A 15,413-nucleotide genomic window follows, 5' to 3' on the forward strand; every position below is an offset into this window, starting at 1 on the left:
TTCATCGGCTTGCTGCCCCCTGATGCCCAGGAATGCACACTGAAGGTCCAGGACGGGAAGTTCAAGCTGCAGGACCTGCTGGTCGTGCCCATGCAGAGGGTGCTCAAGTACCACCTCCTCCTGAAGGTGAGGACCCCCCCACTCTCCACGGCCTCTGTCGGGGCGGATTTGGGGGGAGTCCCCGGACAGGCCGGGACGAGATAGGAACAAGTAGACCAATTATGGCCGTTGGTGCTGTGTGCGTGAAAGCTATGCAGTGTGAGCTAGGAACTGCTCAGCGTGTGTGTGTGCGTGCGTGTGCATGCGTGCGTGTGTGTACGGAATGCTTACCACAGGAAGTGTACAAAGGCAAATTATGCCTAAAAGCCGTGAGGGAGCAGAGAAAAGGAAAGACAGAGCCATCCTCGCCCAGGAGTAAGGGAGTTCCTGTGGCTGGCGACTTTGCCGGCTCCGAGCTCCCCGGCAGCCACGGTAGAAAGGGAAGTAGGAAGTCCGTCTGGACAGACAGACCCCGGGCCTGGGGAAGGCGGTGGCCTCTGCCAGCTGCCAAGGGAGCTCTCGGTGGACCCGCCAGCCGCCTGTCTGCTCAGCACCTTGCTCCGTGCTGCCGAACGCCCCTCGTGTCCTCTGTGAGATTCGGGGGTGCCCCTCCCCTGAGGCAGTGCAAGGGCCCCGGCCTGTCTGCTGGACTTGGGCAGCTGGAACAGAGCTTGGGTTGGCGGCCGGGTCTCTGTCCCAGAAGGTGTCACCCTGTGCGCGCACACACCCAGTGCTGGGTGGGGGCGAGGGCAGAGGCCAGCACCCCCGAGTGGTGACCTGTGGCTCCCCTGTCACCCCTCCAGGAACTTCTGAGCCATTCCACCGACCGGCCGGAGAGGCAGCAGCTGAAAGAAGCACTGGAAGCCATGCAGGTGGGTAAACTGAGGCAGGGGCAGCCGGTACCAGCCCGGGGGCTTAAACTGTCAAGCCTGCATTCTTGGACTGGAACTGGAGTCGCTGACAAGCCTGGCTCGGTGACCGTGGATATGGACTTCCCTGGGACAGCAAGAGGCGGGGCAGGGGACAGTGTGGTGGGCGAGACCCACCCCAGGGCAGAGAGAGAGGCGGCTGGAGGGGCAGCAGGCCTCGCTTCCTCTGCTTTCCCGACAGTCCGCTGGGGCCGTCACTGGTTCCCGGGCACTGGACTCAGTTCTGGGCCGCCTGGCCCTGTGCTGCCCACAGCTGCTTTTTTTCTTTTTTCTTTTTTTGGTATTTTTTCCAAAGTTAGAAGCGGGGAGGCAGACAGACAGACTCCTGCATGCCCTCAACCGGGATCCACCCGGCATGCCTCCCAGGGGGTGATGCTCTGCCCATCTGGGGCGATGCTCCACTGCAATCGGAGCCACTCTAGCGCCTGAGGCAGAGGCCATGGAGCCATCCTCAGCGCCCGGGCCATCCTTGCTCCAATGGAGCCTTGGCTGCGGGAGGGAAAGAGAGAGACAGAGAGGAAGGAGAGGGGGAGGGGTGGAGAAGCAGATGGGCGCTTCTCCTGTGTGCCCTGGCCGGGAATCGAACCCGGGACTTCCACATGCTAGGCTGACACTCTACTGCTGAGCCAACCAGCCAGGGCCCTGCCCACAGCTTCTAAAAGACCCACCCCGCCCACCACACCACCTCTCCCCTCTTCCCTCTGTCCCCAGAAGCCCGCTGTGCAGGTATACCTCCCTCAGGAGAGCTCAGTTTGAGTCACACCCCTGCTCTAGAACCTTCTGTGGCTGCTTACTGCCCCCTGAGCCAGGCTCAGGCCTCTCGCCCCGGCATGCAGGCCTCCACAGGTGCCCCAGATGCCAGGCCAGCTTGGCCACTTCCCGGCCCCCAGACACCCTCAGTCCTTTCCCACCTCTGAGTGTTGGCTTGTGCTGGTCCCCTCCTTGACCCTGGCCGTGCCCAGCATACCCTCAGTCTTGGCAAAGGTGACATTTCCTGGGAGGAGTGGCCCTCTCTGGGTTCCGTCCCCCGATGCTCCGTGGCCCATGCTCAGAGCTCCTGAGCAGCCTCAGGCTTGTGCAGAACCTCACCGCAGGTCACGTGAGAGCCTGTGGCCTGTGTCACCGAGGCCGGAGTGGCTGGGCAGCTGGCCAGGCCATCAGGTCACGTCTCCGGCTCGGTGTCTCAGCTTCTGCCCTGCCCTCGGACTCCTTGTAGGGACAGACAGGAGGCCCTGGAGGGGAGGCTGGAACTGGCCCCTGCCTTGGCCTGGCTTGAGAATCCCACCCAAGGCAGCTCTGCCCTCTTGCTGGGCAGGGTCAGTGCTGCCTGCCTGCGCAGGTCCCCCAGGGTGGGCTGAGTCCCCTGGCCCTCTGTAGCGCTGGTTGTCCCGTCCAGTGCTCTGTCCTCTGGAGTGCAGTGGACCCTGCCCCCTGGTGGCCATCAGGAGTTTGCAGCGCATGGACACAGGGCTAGCTGGTGGGGTTTGGAGGGTCTGGAGGCCGTGGGCTACGGGATGTCCACTTTCTAGATCCGAGAAACTGGCTGATCCAAGTCTAGCTGACTGCTTTTTTTCTGCTCTAACCGAGAGGGGGGTCATCAGGCATGAGTTTGGGGTTCTTGGCCCACTGTTTGGGGTATGGTGTTGGGTTGGTTTTTACCTTTTCTGCCTGTTTCATCATTTGTCAAATGGGGGTGGAGCGTCGTTACTCCCTTGTTATTTGCAGAGCCAGCCACCTCTGGCGGGCGGTTGAAGGTGCTTTGAAAACGCCCAGCCCTGGGTGGACCTGGGATGGGGATGGGGGCGTGGGCCCCTCTCACCCTGCCCAGCGCAGGCTGGCTGACCCTGCCCCCACCCTGTTGTTTTCAAGGACTTGGCCATGTACATTAATGAGGTTAAACGGGACAAGGAGACCCTGAAGAAAATCAGCGAGTTTCAGAGTTCTATAGAAAACTTGGTAAGTGTGGCTGACTCTCCAAAGGGTGAAGGTTAGTTATGTCCATTTATTTGTATTTTTAAAAATGACTCTCACGATCTCAGTATATATATATATTTATTCAGTGAGAGGCGGGGAGGCAGAGATAGACTCCTGTATGCGCCCCGACCAGGATCCACCTGGCAAGCCCACTAGGAGGTGATGCCCTGCCCATCTGGGGCGTAGCTCTGTTGCTTAGCAACTGAGCTCTTAGTGTCTGAGGCAGAGGCCATGGAGCCATCCTTAGCGCCCAGGACCAACTTGCTCCAATCGAGCCATGGCTGCGGGTAGGGGGGAGAGAGAGAGAGAGAGGGAGAGGGAAAGAGAGAGAGAGAGAGAGAGAGAGAGAGAGAGGGAGAGGGAGAAAAAGGGATGGTGGAGAAACAGATGAGCACCTCTCCTGTGTGTCTTGACCAAGAGTCGAACCCAGGACATCCACATGCTGGGCTGATGCTCTACCACTGAGCCAACTGGCCAGGGCCTTGATCTCAGTATCAAATAAGCGGACACTGCACATATCCGCCAGCCGGTGCTCTGAGCTCAGAGCGGCCTGCTGCCAAGGGGCAGGCCTGCAGGAGGACGGTACTGACCACTACACCTCCCTCCCTGGCCTGGACCGAGAACTCTCTTGGGTCTGAGAGGCCATGGCTCCAGAGGGGCCTGAGGCTCCTTCTGCTCCGTGAACCCCTGGCCCACCCTCGTCTCCACTGTCCCCAGAGGGACGTTTGTCCACCCTGTCCGGGAGCTGCCCTCGGGCTCTCCGCTCCCCCTTGGCCTCAATCAGGCGTGGCTGCTACCTCCTGGGGCCCTCGCAGAGGCTCCTCCGTGGGCGTCGGCTGAGCGGCTGTGTCCTGCCGTGCAGAGGAGCTGGGCCATCCCAGACAGAGACACTTCCTCGCTCGTGCCAGCCAGCGTCTCCTGGACCCACCGCGAGTCTACCTACCCCACGGTTTCCCCACTTGTGCTCCTTGCCCTGTGGGTCTGGATCAGTCTGTCGTGGGGTCCGTCCTGTGCGTTGCGGGGTGGTGCGCAGCGCCCTCTGCCTGCCAGATGCCGGTAGCACGCCCACCCTTGGGGGCCCAGGGATGACCGTGTGATGACCAGATACATCTCCAGGCTTCTCCAGATGTCCCCTGGGCCCAGAACGTCCCCTGACCGAGAACTGCTAGCCGTTTCCACTCTCTGGTCCCTGAACTTGGCAGCGTCCTGGTGAGTCTCTGTCAAAGTCACGTCAACACAGACGCTTTTGCAGAGGAAGCTCCCAGGTGTTCTTCTTGCCCATTCCTCACCCGCGGGGTCAGAAGAGCCCAGCGAGGACCCGCCTCTGCACACGTGTGTGGCCTGGAGCACACGCATCCTGAGTCATCGAGCGAAGGAGAGAAGAAGTTCCCAGACAGCATTAGGATACAACCCCATTCTTCTTTCTAGAACAAAGTCGGAACACCCTGGCGCAGAGGAGGCTAGGGATAGACCTGGTCCGGACCGGTTCGCGGCACCGTCCGCTCCTGGTGGACCCGTGTCCACCGTCGGCGTCCTCTAGATGCCGTGTGATGGACGGGCGTCACGTCTGAAACATGAAGAAAGACGATCTCTGTTTTAAAAAAAAATAATTTCTTTTTACATATGAGGAATACACGTCCCTTAAATAACAGAACTTACAACCGCCCCGGCGAACAGGTGCGGTGCACCCCCTCCCGCCCTTCCTGTCCGCGTGCACCACGCTGGGGGGACACCTCAGGAGACCGTCTCCGAGTCAAAGCAGGGGAGCCACGACGCAAACCGACCGGAAGACGCAAATGAAATCTCAGCAAGCCGGGGAGGCCCTGGCAGAAACCACTTCCTGTGGAAGGCGAGCCGTTGGCAGGACCCCAGCACCCGCGCCCCGCCCGCCCGCCCGCCCTCTGATAAGCGCTCTTTGTTCGCTTTAACTTGGTTTTCGGGTCTGGGCGTCTGGCTTTTCCTACCAGGTCCCTGCTCTGGGCACACAGCACAGCGGCCGGCTGAAGTCACCCACCGTGAATCAATGGCTCTTTGTCCCCACAGAGCTGCCCACCTCGGCGAGGCTTGGCGGGCTGGGTGGACAAGTTCCTCCTGTCATCCGCCGTGTCCCCTTGTTCTAAGTGCCAGCCAGGGTCCACCAGGTTCCCCCTGTCATCGCTGTGTCCCCTTGTTCTAAGTGCCAGCCAGGGTCCACCAGGTTCCCCCTGTCATCCGCCGTGTCCTCTTGTTCTAAGCGCCAGCCAGGGTCCACCAGGTTCCCCCTGTCACCCGCTGTGTCCCCTTGTTCTAGGCACCAGCCAGGGTCCACCAGGTTCCCCCTGTCATCCGCCGTGTCCCCTTGTTCAAGGCACCAACCAGGGTCCACCAGGTTCCTCCTGTCATCCGCTGTGTCCCCTTGGTCTAGGCACCAGCCAGGGTCAACCGGGTTCCCCCTGTCATCCGCCGTGTCCCCTTGTTCTAAGCGCCAGCCAGGGTCCACCGGGTTCCCCCTGTCATCCGCCGTGTCCCCTTGTTCTAAGCGCCAGCCAGGGTCCACCGGGTTCCCCCTGTCATCCGCTGTGTCCCCTTGTTCTAAGCGCCAGCCAGGGTCCACCGGGTTCCCCCTGTCATCCGCCGTGTCCCCTTGTTCTAAGCGCCAGCCAGGGTCCACCGGGTTCCCCCTGTCATCCGCTGTGTCCCCTTGTTCTAAGCGCCAGCCAGGGTCCACCAGGTTCCCCCTGTCATCGCTGTGTCCCCTTGTTCTAAGCGCCAGCCAGGGTCCACCAGGTTCCCCCTGTCATCGCTGTGTCCCCTTGTTCTAAGCGCCAGCCAGGGTCTACCAGGTTCCTCCTGTCATCCACCGTGTCCCCTTGTTCTAGGCACCAGCCAGGGTCCACCACGTTCCCCCTGTCATCGCTGTGTCCCCTTGTTCTAGGCACCAGCCAGGGTCTACCAGGTTCCTCCTGTCATCGCTGTGTCCCCTTGTTCTAAGCGCCAGCCAGGGTCCACCGGGTTCCCCCTGTCATCCGCTGTGTCCCCTTGTTCTAAGCACCAGCCAGGGTCCACCAGGTTCCCCCTGTCATCGCTGTGTCCCCTCGTTCTAAGCGCCAGCCAGGGTCCACCAGGTTCCCCTTGTCATCGCTGTGTCCCCTTGTTCTAAGCGCCAGCCAGGGTCTACCAGGTTCCTCCTGTCATCCGCCGTGTCCCCTTGTTCTAGGCACCAGCCAGGGTCCACCACGTTCCCCCTGTCATCGCTGTGTCCCCTTGGTCTAGGCACCAGCCAGGGTCTACCAGGTTCCTCCTGTCATCGCTGTGTCCCCTTGTTCTAAGCGCCAGCCAGGGTCCACCAGGTTCCCCCTGTCACCCGCTGTGTCCCCTTGTTCTAGGCACCAGCCAGGGTCCACCAGGTTCCCCCTGTCATCCGCCGTGTCCCCTTGTTCAAGGCACCAACCAGGGTCCACCAGGTTCCTCCTGTCATCCGCTGTGTCCCCTTGGTCTAGGCACCAGCCAGGGTCAACCGGGTTCCCCCTGTCATCCGCCGTGTCCCCTTGTTCTAAGCGCCAGCCAGGGTCCACCGGGTTCCCCCTGTCATCCGCCGTGTCCCCTTGTTCTAAGCGCCAGCCAGGGTCCACCGGGTTCCCCCTGTCATCCGCTGTGTCCCCTTGTTCTAAGCGCCAGCCAGGGTCCACCGGGTTCCCCCTGTCATCCGCCGTGTCCCCTTGTTCTAAGCGCCAGCCAGGGTCCACCGGGTTCCCCCTGTCATCCGCTGTGTCCCCTTGTTCTAAGCACCAGCCAGGGTCCACCAGGTTCCCCCTGTCATCGCTGTGTCCCCTTGTTCTAAGCGCCAGCCAGGGTCCACCAGGTTCCCCTTGTCATCGCTGTGTCCCCTTGTTCTAAGCGCCAGCCAGGGTCTACCAGGTTCCTCCTGTCATCCACCGTGTCCCCTTGTTCTAGGCACCAGCCAGGGTCCACCACGTTCCCCCTGTCATCGCTGTGTCCCCTTGTTCTAGGCACCAGCCAGGGTCTACCAGGTTCCTCCTGTCATCGCTGTGTCCCCTTGTTCTAAGCGCCAGCCAGGGTCCACCGGGTTCCCCCTGTCATCCGCTGTGTCCCCTTGTTCTAAGCACCAGCCAGGGTCCACCAGGTTCCCCCTGTCATCGCTGTGTCCCCTCGTTCTAAGCGCCAGCCAGGGTCCACCAGGTTCCCCTTGTCATCGCTGTGTCCCCTTGTTCTAAGCGCCAGCCAGGGTCTACCAGGTTCCTCCTGTCATCCGCCGTGTCCCCTTGTTCTAGGCACCAGCCAGGGTCCACCACGTTCCCCCTGTCATCGCTGTGTCCCCTTGGTCTAGGCACCAGCCAGGGTCTACCAGGTTCCTCCTGTCATCGCTGTGTCCCCTTGTTCTAAGCGCCAGCCAGGGTCCACCGGGTTCCCCCTGTCATCTGCCGTGTCCCCTTGTTCTAAGCGCCAGCCAGGGTCCACCGGGTTCCCCCTGTCATCCGCCGTGTCCCCTTGTTCTAAGCGCCAGCCAGGGTCCACCGGGTTCCCCCTGTCATCCGCCGTGTCCCCTTGTTCTAAGCGCCAGCCAGGGTCCACCGGGTTCCCCCTGTCATCGCTGTGTCCCCTTGTTCTAAGCGCCAGCCAGGGTCTACCAGGTTCCCCCTGTCATCGCTGTGTCCCCTTGTTCTAAGCGCCAGCCAGGGTCCACCAGGTTCCCCCTGTCACCCGCTGTGTCCCCTCGTTCTAAGCGCCAGCCAGGGTCTACCAGGTTCCCCCTGTCATCGCTGTATCCCCTTGTTCTAAGCGCCAGCCAGGGTCCACCAGGTTCCCCCTGTCACCCGCTGTGTCCCCTTGTTCTAAGCGCCAGCCAGGGTCCACCAGGTTCCTCGCACTGGGTTTCCACCCCTGGTTTCTGCGGGAAACGTCCCCCTTGGGCTCGGGCACACCAGCCCTTTCTCCCGATGGGGGTGCTGGGACGAGAGGGTCCTGCCCTCGCTCTGGGGCTAACGGCCTCGCCCTTCCTTCCCAGCAAGTGAAACTGGAGGAGTTTGGGAGGCCGAAGATCGACGGGGAGCTGAAGGTCCGGTCCATCGTCAACCACACCAAGCAAGACAGGTGAGGGGTGCGGCGGCCCCAGGCCGGTGGTGTCCGGCGTAGTGAGGCGCCCACACCCCCACAGGTCTGGAAACGGCTCTTTAAGAGCTGCCTGCCCACTCGGCTTTGTGTTGCTCCATTTTAATTGTTTCCTTCCTTATCGGCAAGAGCGCTGGTGAACCACATCAGCCAACGGCTGCCTCGCCCGTGGGGGTGCCCTGCCCGTGGTCGGCACTGGGCCGGGCATGGGGGCAGCCGGAGGCCCTGGCTGGCGAGCTCACGTGTCCTAGGAGCCAGGCAGACAGAATGACCACATGAGCTCTTTGCCAAATGACCAAGGGAGTGCCTGGGCGGGCGACAAGGACGGCAAGGCTGACCTGGCAGGACTGGAGGATGTTGTTGTCCAGTCCTCCACACACACACCTACTGTGTGTGAGACCTGGGGCCTGGCTGGGGTCACAGCACGTGTGGGTTTGGCCCCCATGGGGTCCCAGTCTAGTTAGTGGGAGATGGAGCTGGGGGGGTAGAGGAGCCCACCATAGACGCCTTGGGCCATGGGAGAGGGTGGTCAGGGAGGGCTTCCTGGAGGAGGTATATGAGCAGATGAGACCTGGCTGAGGGTCAGCGTGAGAGGGCGAGTCAGGCAGAGGGCAGGGCTCGGGCTCTATCCCATGGCCTGGGAGGCCAGTGCACAGGCCATGCTGATGGCCCCCTGGTCACGCCGTCGGGCCAGGTACCTGTTCCTGTTTGACAAGGTGGTCATCGTCTGCAAAAGGAGGGGCTACAGCTACGAGCTGAAGGAGATCATCGAGCTGCTCTTCCACAAGATGACCGACGACCCCATGAACAACAAAGATGTCAAGAAGGTGGGTCCTGGGGCATCTGGGCCACACCAAGCAAGTGGGCAGGTGGTCATGCCCACTGAGGGAGGAGCTGTGGGGTGGCCTTGGGAACAGGTGAAGCAGAGCGCAGGTCAGTGCTGACCCTGATTGGGCAGCTTCCCTTGTCAGTCATTCTTTCCTCACTGACTTCTGTGGAAGGCGGGCCCACTCTGCCGGGCCCTGCACTTCCCTGGCCTTGTGTCCTTGCATCTGTCCTGGGAGTAGGTGTGGCCAGGATCACAGCTCCCCAGTGCGGACACTGAGCAGGGGACCAGCCCCAAGTACTTGGCTGAGAGCCCGGGCCTTAGACCTTGGCCTCCTGCCTCCAGCCCACATTGACCCCTGCAGCAAGCAGGCCCTTCCTGCCCGCCCCACCCACCCCCTTCGGAAGGGGAGGGAGGTGCTGGTGAACTGTTGGACTCTGGTATCTGGCCAAGTGGCTATGGCAGCTAGAGGTGGGGCCATGGCTGCTGAGGGGTGGAGCCATGGCTGCTGAGGGTGGGATCAGGACTTCTGGGGGTGGGGCCATGGCTGCTGAGGGTGGGATTAGGACTTCTGGGGGTGGGGCCATGGCTGCTGAGGGTGGGATTAGGACTTTGGGGGCGGAGCCATGGCTGCTGAGGGGTGGAGCCATGGCTGCTGAGGGTGGGATCAGGACTTCTGGGGGCAGGGCCATGGCTGCTGAGGGTGGGGTCAGGACTTCTGGGGGCGGGGCAGGGCTGCTGAGGGTGGGATCAGGACTTTTGGGGGCAGGGCCATGGCTGCTGAGGGTGGGGTCAGGACTTCTGGGGGCGGGGCCATGGCTGCTGAGGGTGGGATCAGGACTTCTGGGGGTGGGGCCATGGCTGCTGAGGGTGGGATCAGGACTTTTGGGGGTGGGGCCATGGCTGCTGAGGGTGGGGTCAGGACTTTGGGGGTGGGGCCATGGCTGCTGAGGGTGGGATTAGGACTTCTGGGGGCGGGGCCATGGCTGCTGAGGGTGGGGTCAGGACTTTGGGGGCGGGGCTGTGGCTGCTGAGGGTGGGGTCAGGACTTTGGGGGCGGGGCCATGGCTGCTGGGACAGGGCTGCGGTACTGTATGTACCCTATTGTCCAGTCCTGCTTCTGCAGAGGCTTCTGCACACAGACCTCGAGCACTTGTGTGAGCAGCTCTGAGCAAGGTGAGGGGGCCAGAAGCCAATGTGCTAAGACCCCAGGCCCTGGACATTGAGTGTACAGTGTAGAATGCAGGTGCCTCCAGGAAGAGCGACTGGGGGTGGCCTGCCTCACCCTGATGTCTGAAACAAGCTACCGGGGCCCCAGAGGTGGTGACCTGAGGTCACGCCCCAGGCTCTGGGCTGGAGACACAGGGCCCTAGAACCTCGCCGTCTGGGAGGAAGGCCCTGCCCTGGTTGCCCCATCCCAGGGTGCACGGCAGGGGTCAGTGTCCTGAGCGGCAATGCCCACCTCGGGGCCGGGCCGAGTCCTGTAATGACCCCGTCTCCTCTTCCTTTCCTCTCCTCATGCTTTCTAGTCTCACGGGAAAATGGTAAGCACCTGGCGCCTCCTGGCGGCTTTTTACACCTCGGGGCCCATGCCGCATTTCTTTCCTGAGCCGGGAATGCGGTCCTGGTGGACTGGGCTGGGCCCGAGGAGGGTCAGGCCCCTGGCTTTCTTCCTTCCCTAGCTTCTTAATTAGGGTGGTGGCATCTGTGCAGGATAAAGGATTTGCCCGTTACAGAGGGCGTCAGGTGAAGGTCCACCATCCTGCCTGGTGTCCCCTCGCTCCATTCACTAGAGGTCAAGGACTGTAGCTGGCCGGGGGGGGGGTGTCTAGTCCCCTTCTGTCGTCCCTCCCTCTCTCCCTCCCTGCCTCCCTCCCTTCCTCCCTCCTCTCCTCATCTCTGGGTCCCTCCTCCCTCCTTTCTTTTCCCCTCCATCATTTCTAACGAACGGGCTCAGGTTTTTCCAAACTTCTTCCTGGGCCCCTTTGAAAGCCCCGGAGACGGCCCGGCCAGGTGGGTGCTGAGGGCATGGGGCGGCTGTGGGGCTTTGTCGCAGGCTTCCCAGGCCCATGGCCATCTCCCCCACCTTTTTCTTTCTGTTGATCTCCTTCAGAGACGTGAGTTTTTTTAGCACTGCATTTAGGAAGTGAAAGTGGGTGGGTGGGTGTTGTGGGAGGGGTCTAGGGCGGGTTCTCGAATGCGGGCTCCCGAGGGACCCAGCTCAGTCATAGGGACAACCCCCAGCTGCACTAGCAGAGTTCAACTGAGGGCACATCGTGGAGGGGGAGGGAGAGGGGTCCCAGGGAAGTTTGTTGGAGAGGCGTGTACCTGCACCTGTGTACACACGTGTGCAGACACAGGCTTGAGTGCCCTGTACACACACATGCATACACACATGTGCATGCAGGCACGGGCACATGCGCAGAAGTACATTGTACTCACGCACACGCACACTTGGGCACACGCAGGCATAGCCACGCACACGTGTGTTCACTGTACACAAACGCATGCCTGCACACATCTGCCATGGCCCAGCGACAAGCTTGCCCCGTCTCCTCCCACAGTGGTCCTATGGCTTCTACCTGATTCACTTGCAAGGAAAGCAGGGCTTCCAGTTCTTCTGCAAGACGGAGGACATGAAGAGGAAGTGGGTGGAGCAGTTCGAGATGGCCATGTGAGTGTGGGGGTCGCGCGTGCTGAGTGTGAGGGTCGCGAGTGCTGAGTGTGGGGGTCGCGAGTGCTGAGTGTGGGGGTCGCGCGTGCTGAGTGTGGGGGTCGCGCGTGCTGAGTGTGGGGGTCGCGCGTGCTGAGTGTGAGGGTCGCGCGTGCTGAGTGTGGGGGTCGCGCGTGCTGAGTGTGGGGGTCGCGCGTGCTGAGTGTGGGGGTCGCGCGTGCTGAGTGTGAGGGTCGCGCGTGCCGGGCCGGAGCCCGGCTGGGTGGTGGATCGCGTGTGCCGGGCCGGGGCCCGGCTGGGTGGTGGATCGCGTGTGCCGGGCCGGGGCCCGGCTGGGTGCTGGATCGCGTGTGCCGGGCCGGGGCCCGGCTGGGTGCTGGATCGCCTGTGCCGGGCCGGGGCCCGGCTGGGTGCTGTATCGCGTGTGCCGGGCCGGGGCCCGGCTGGGTGCTGTTGGAGGTGCTTTTTTTTTTTTTTTAATTAATAGGCAGGGAGGCAGAGAAAGACTCCTGCATGCGCCTGACTGGGATCCACCCAGCACGCCCACCAGGGGGCGATGCTCTGTCCATCTGGGATGTTACTCTGTTGCAACCAGAGCCATTCTAGCACCTGAGGCAGAGGCCATGGAGCCATCCTCAGCGCCCGGGCCAACCTTGCTCCAGTGGAGTCTCGGCTGCGGGAGGGGAAGAGAGAGACAGAGAGGAAGGAGAGGGAGGGGTGGAGAAGCAGATGGGCGCTTCTCCTGTGTGCCCTGGCCGGGAATCGAACCCAGGACTTCCACACCCCAGGGCAATCAATACTCGACTGCTGAGCCAACTGGCCAGGGTCTGGACTCTTTCCCGTGAGGGCTCATGCTGATGCCCAGAGACTGAGATGGGCTCTGTCACCATCAGCCCCACTTCGATGGCATCCTAGCTAGTTTACATTCTACCTGGGCATGAGGGCCCTCCCTCTGTCACCGGCTGTCCCAGCTGGGCTAGCTAACTGCTGCCCCAAGCTTTGCACACCTGCCAGGCAGAGTGATGCCAGGTGGACCCGTGGGGACCCGCACCCTCAGGACCTCACAGGCTGGTGGATTATCACCTCTTTATGGTACCCACAAAGCTGGTTTTCCCATGAAACCTAGAAGGAGGGGCCCCAATGTATCCAATAGGGAAAGGTCGTCAGCGGGTCATAGGGTGTCCTCAGACACGTTAGGCCTGAGGCCGGGTGCCAGGGTCCCTCGTGCCCTCAGACCCCACGGTCAGGTGGGCAGGTGTGCTCATCTCCCAGCCCTTCCCGTCTGGTGAGGTGGAGACGGAAGGAGGGCCAGGCTGTGGGGTTATTGGGAGGGTCAAACGGGACACGTCGGGACACGTCCGCACAGACAGCCGTCAGCCCACGGTGGCTCCACGTGTGCCCCTCAGCTCTCAGGGGGGCTGGTTTTCTCCCCAGTGTTGTTGTAAACGGTTCTGAGTATTCCCACCGCCGAGAGCGCGCTGTGGCGAGCACCCTCCGATGCACCTGCTGGCTTGGCCGCCGCCCTGCCGTTCTCCGCACCCTCTGAGGGTGGGTGTGTCTCTAGGTGAAGGACGGAGGCCGCCCATGTCCCCTAAGGGCTTCGGGGCGCCTGTCGTGGGCTCCAGCGTGCTGTTTGTTCAGGGGGTTTCATTCCGCGCCCTCTGAGGGTGGATGTGTCTCTAGGTGAAGGACGGAGGCCGCCCATGTCCCCTAAGGGCTTCAGGGCGCCTGTCGTGGGCTCCAGTGCACTGTTAGTTCAGGGGGTTTCATTCCTGCCCATGCACACGAGGTGCTGAGTGTTCACCTGCGGAGTCTCGACACAGCCGTGCCCACCCTTAACCCTCTCCTTCGCCCAGGTGGGCTCTCACGCCAGCGTAGCGCATTTCAGCGTCCCCACTCAGACCCCCACCATAGCTGGGTGTCACGGGCAGCCCCAGGTGCTGCATCCTGGCCGAGCCAGGCTGGTGTGGGGCTCAGGGGACCGGGCATCTCTCCCTCCGGGCAGGTCGAACATCAAGCCCGACAAAGCCAATGCCAACCACCACAGCTTCCAGATGTACACGTTTGACAAGACCACCAACTGCAAAGCCTGCAGGATGTTCCTCAGGTGAGGGGCCTCCTGTCCCTGCCCCCTGCCCAGCCCCCAAGGCAGCGAAGTGCTGCGTGTGCCCTGTGTCCCCATCGCCCGCTGACCACCTCCCTCCGCCACCCCCAGGCTGGGCTCCATCCGTGTCAGATCTAGGTGCCCAGGGCTGGCTGCGTGGATGGTAGAGCAAGGCAGGGCTGTCCTTGGGGAGAGCATCACTAGGCTGCAGGTTAGGGTAGGGGTCCCGGAGGCCCAGGGCTGTGAGGGGTGGGTGGTCTGTGGGGACAATGAGGCGGGCCTGGTGCGACTCTGGGGTGCGGGGGTCCGGGCAGCCCCCACCTCACCTCCACCTCCTTCCCCTGCCACAGGGGCACCTTCTACCAGGGGTACCTGTGCACCAAGTGTGGCGTCGGGGCACACAAGGAGTGTCTGGAGGTGACACCTCCCTGCAAGATCAGTGAGTACCCCCCCACCCCGTCCGTGGGGCAGACTCAAGCCCTGGGGGCTGGTCCTCGGGTCCACACGTCACACCCTCAGCCGAGGGTCCTGTTGCCACCCTCCTGGCCCTGGCTGAGTGGTTACATGCTCCTTTCCTGCCGTGGTGACGCCCCGGAACAGAGATGAGGAAACCGAGGCTCAGAGAGGGGAGGACCCCTGCCCGGGGTCACAGTGTCAAGGGGCAGGGGGCCTGGGGATATTCCATGCCAAACCCTCCCTCCTAACTGCTCCGTGGAGGGCTCCTCTGCCTCTTCTGTGTCCCCTGCCCCAATGCAGTAAACGGCTAGAATCTGCCCCGGAAATGGACCCAGCACGTTCTCAGCAGCTGCCTGGAGGTTTCTGATCCTGGGTTCTCTATACCCGGAGTGCCTGGCCCTCCTCAGCTACAGCCGTGGGGGTGGTTCATGCCTGCACACGCACAGGCACGCACACACACACACAGGCACGCACATGCACACGCACACACATGCCTGCACACACACAGGCACGCACATACACACACACAGGCACGCACATGCACACACACACATGCCTGCACACGCACATGCACGCACACACATGCCTGCACACACATAGACACACACACACATAGACACACACATGCCTGCACACACATAGACACGCACACACACATGCCTGCACACACACACAGGCACGCACATGCACATACATGCCTGCACACACACAGGCACACATACACGCACACATGCCTGCACACGCACAGGCACACACACACATGCCTGCACACACACAGGCACACACACACATGCCTGCATGCGCACACACACACACACATGCCTGCGCACACACACATGCCTGCACACACAGGCATGCACGCACACACGCACACACATGCCTGCACACACAGGCACACACGCACATACATGCCTGCACACACACAGGCACGCACACACATGCCTGCACACACACAGGCATGCACACGCACACACAGGCACGCACACACACACACATGCCTGCACACACAGGCATACACACACACACACATGCCTGCACACACAGGCACACACGCACATACATGCCTGCACACACACAGGCACGCACACACATGCCTGCACACACAGGCATGCACGCACACACACACACACATGCCTGCACACACAGGCACACACGCACATACATGCCTGCACACACACAGGCACGCACACACATGCCTGCACACACAGGCATGCACGCACACACACACACACATGCCTGCACACACAGGCACGCACACACACACACATGCCTGCACACACAGGCATGCACGCACACACACAC

At 62.1% G+C, this 15,413-nt stretch overlaps 1 protein-coding gene across 2 annotated transcripts in view; it reads left to right on the plus strand.

The window, feature by feature from the left end:
- VAV2 (vav guanine nucleotide exchange factor 2) overlaps positions 1 to 15,413 on the plus strand; it is a 192,584-nt gene that overhangs the window by 159,529 nt on the left and 17,642 nt on the right. The window contains exons 10-17 of one of the 2 annotated variants that reach the window (XM_066255787.1): positions 31 to 126; positions 843 to 911; positions 2,838 to 2,924; positions 7,948 to 8,033; positions 8,746 to 8,878; positions 11,442 to 11,551; positions 13,557 to 13,658; positions 14,006 to 14,094. In XM_066255787.1, coding sequence (XP_066111884.1) covers positions 31 to 126; positions 843 to 911; positions 2,838 to 2,924; positions 7,948 to 8,033; positions 8,746 to 8,878; positions 11,442 to 11,551; positions 13,557 to 13,658; positions 14,006 to 14,094 — 772 coding nt within the window. The remainder of the gene's footprint in view (positions 1 to 30; positions 127 to 842; positions 912 to 2,837; positions 2,925 to 7,947; positions 8,034 to 8,745; positions 8,879 to 11,441; positions 11,552 to 13,556; positions 13,659 to 14,005; positions 14,095 to 15,413) is intronic. The other variant, XM_066255788.1, reaches the window with a different exon arrangement.

This window comes from Saccopteryx bilineata, chromosome 2 (genome assembly GCF_036850765.1).
Source record: "Saccopteryx bilineata isolate mSacBil1 chromosome 2, mSacBil1_pri_phased_curated, whole genome shotgun sequence".
NCBI classification, from domain to species: Eukaryota; Metazoa; Chordata; class Mammalia; order Chiroptera; family Emballonuridae; genus Saccopteryx; species Saccopteryx bilineata.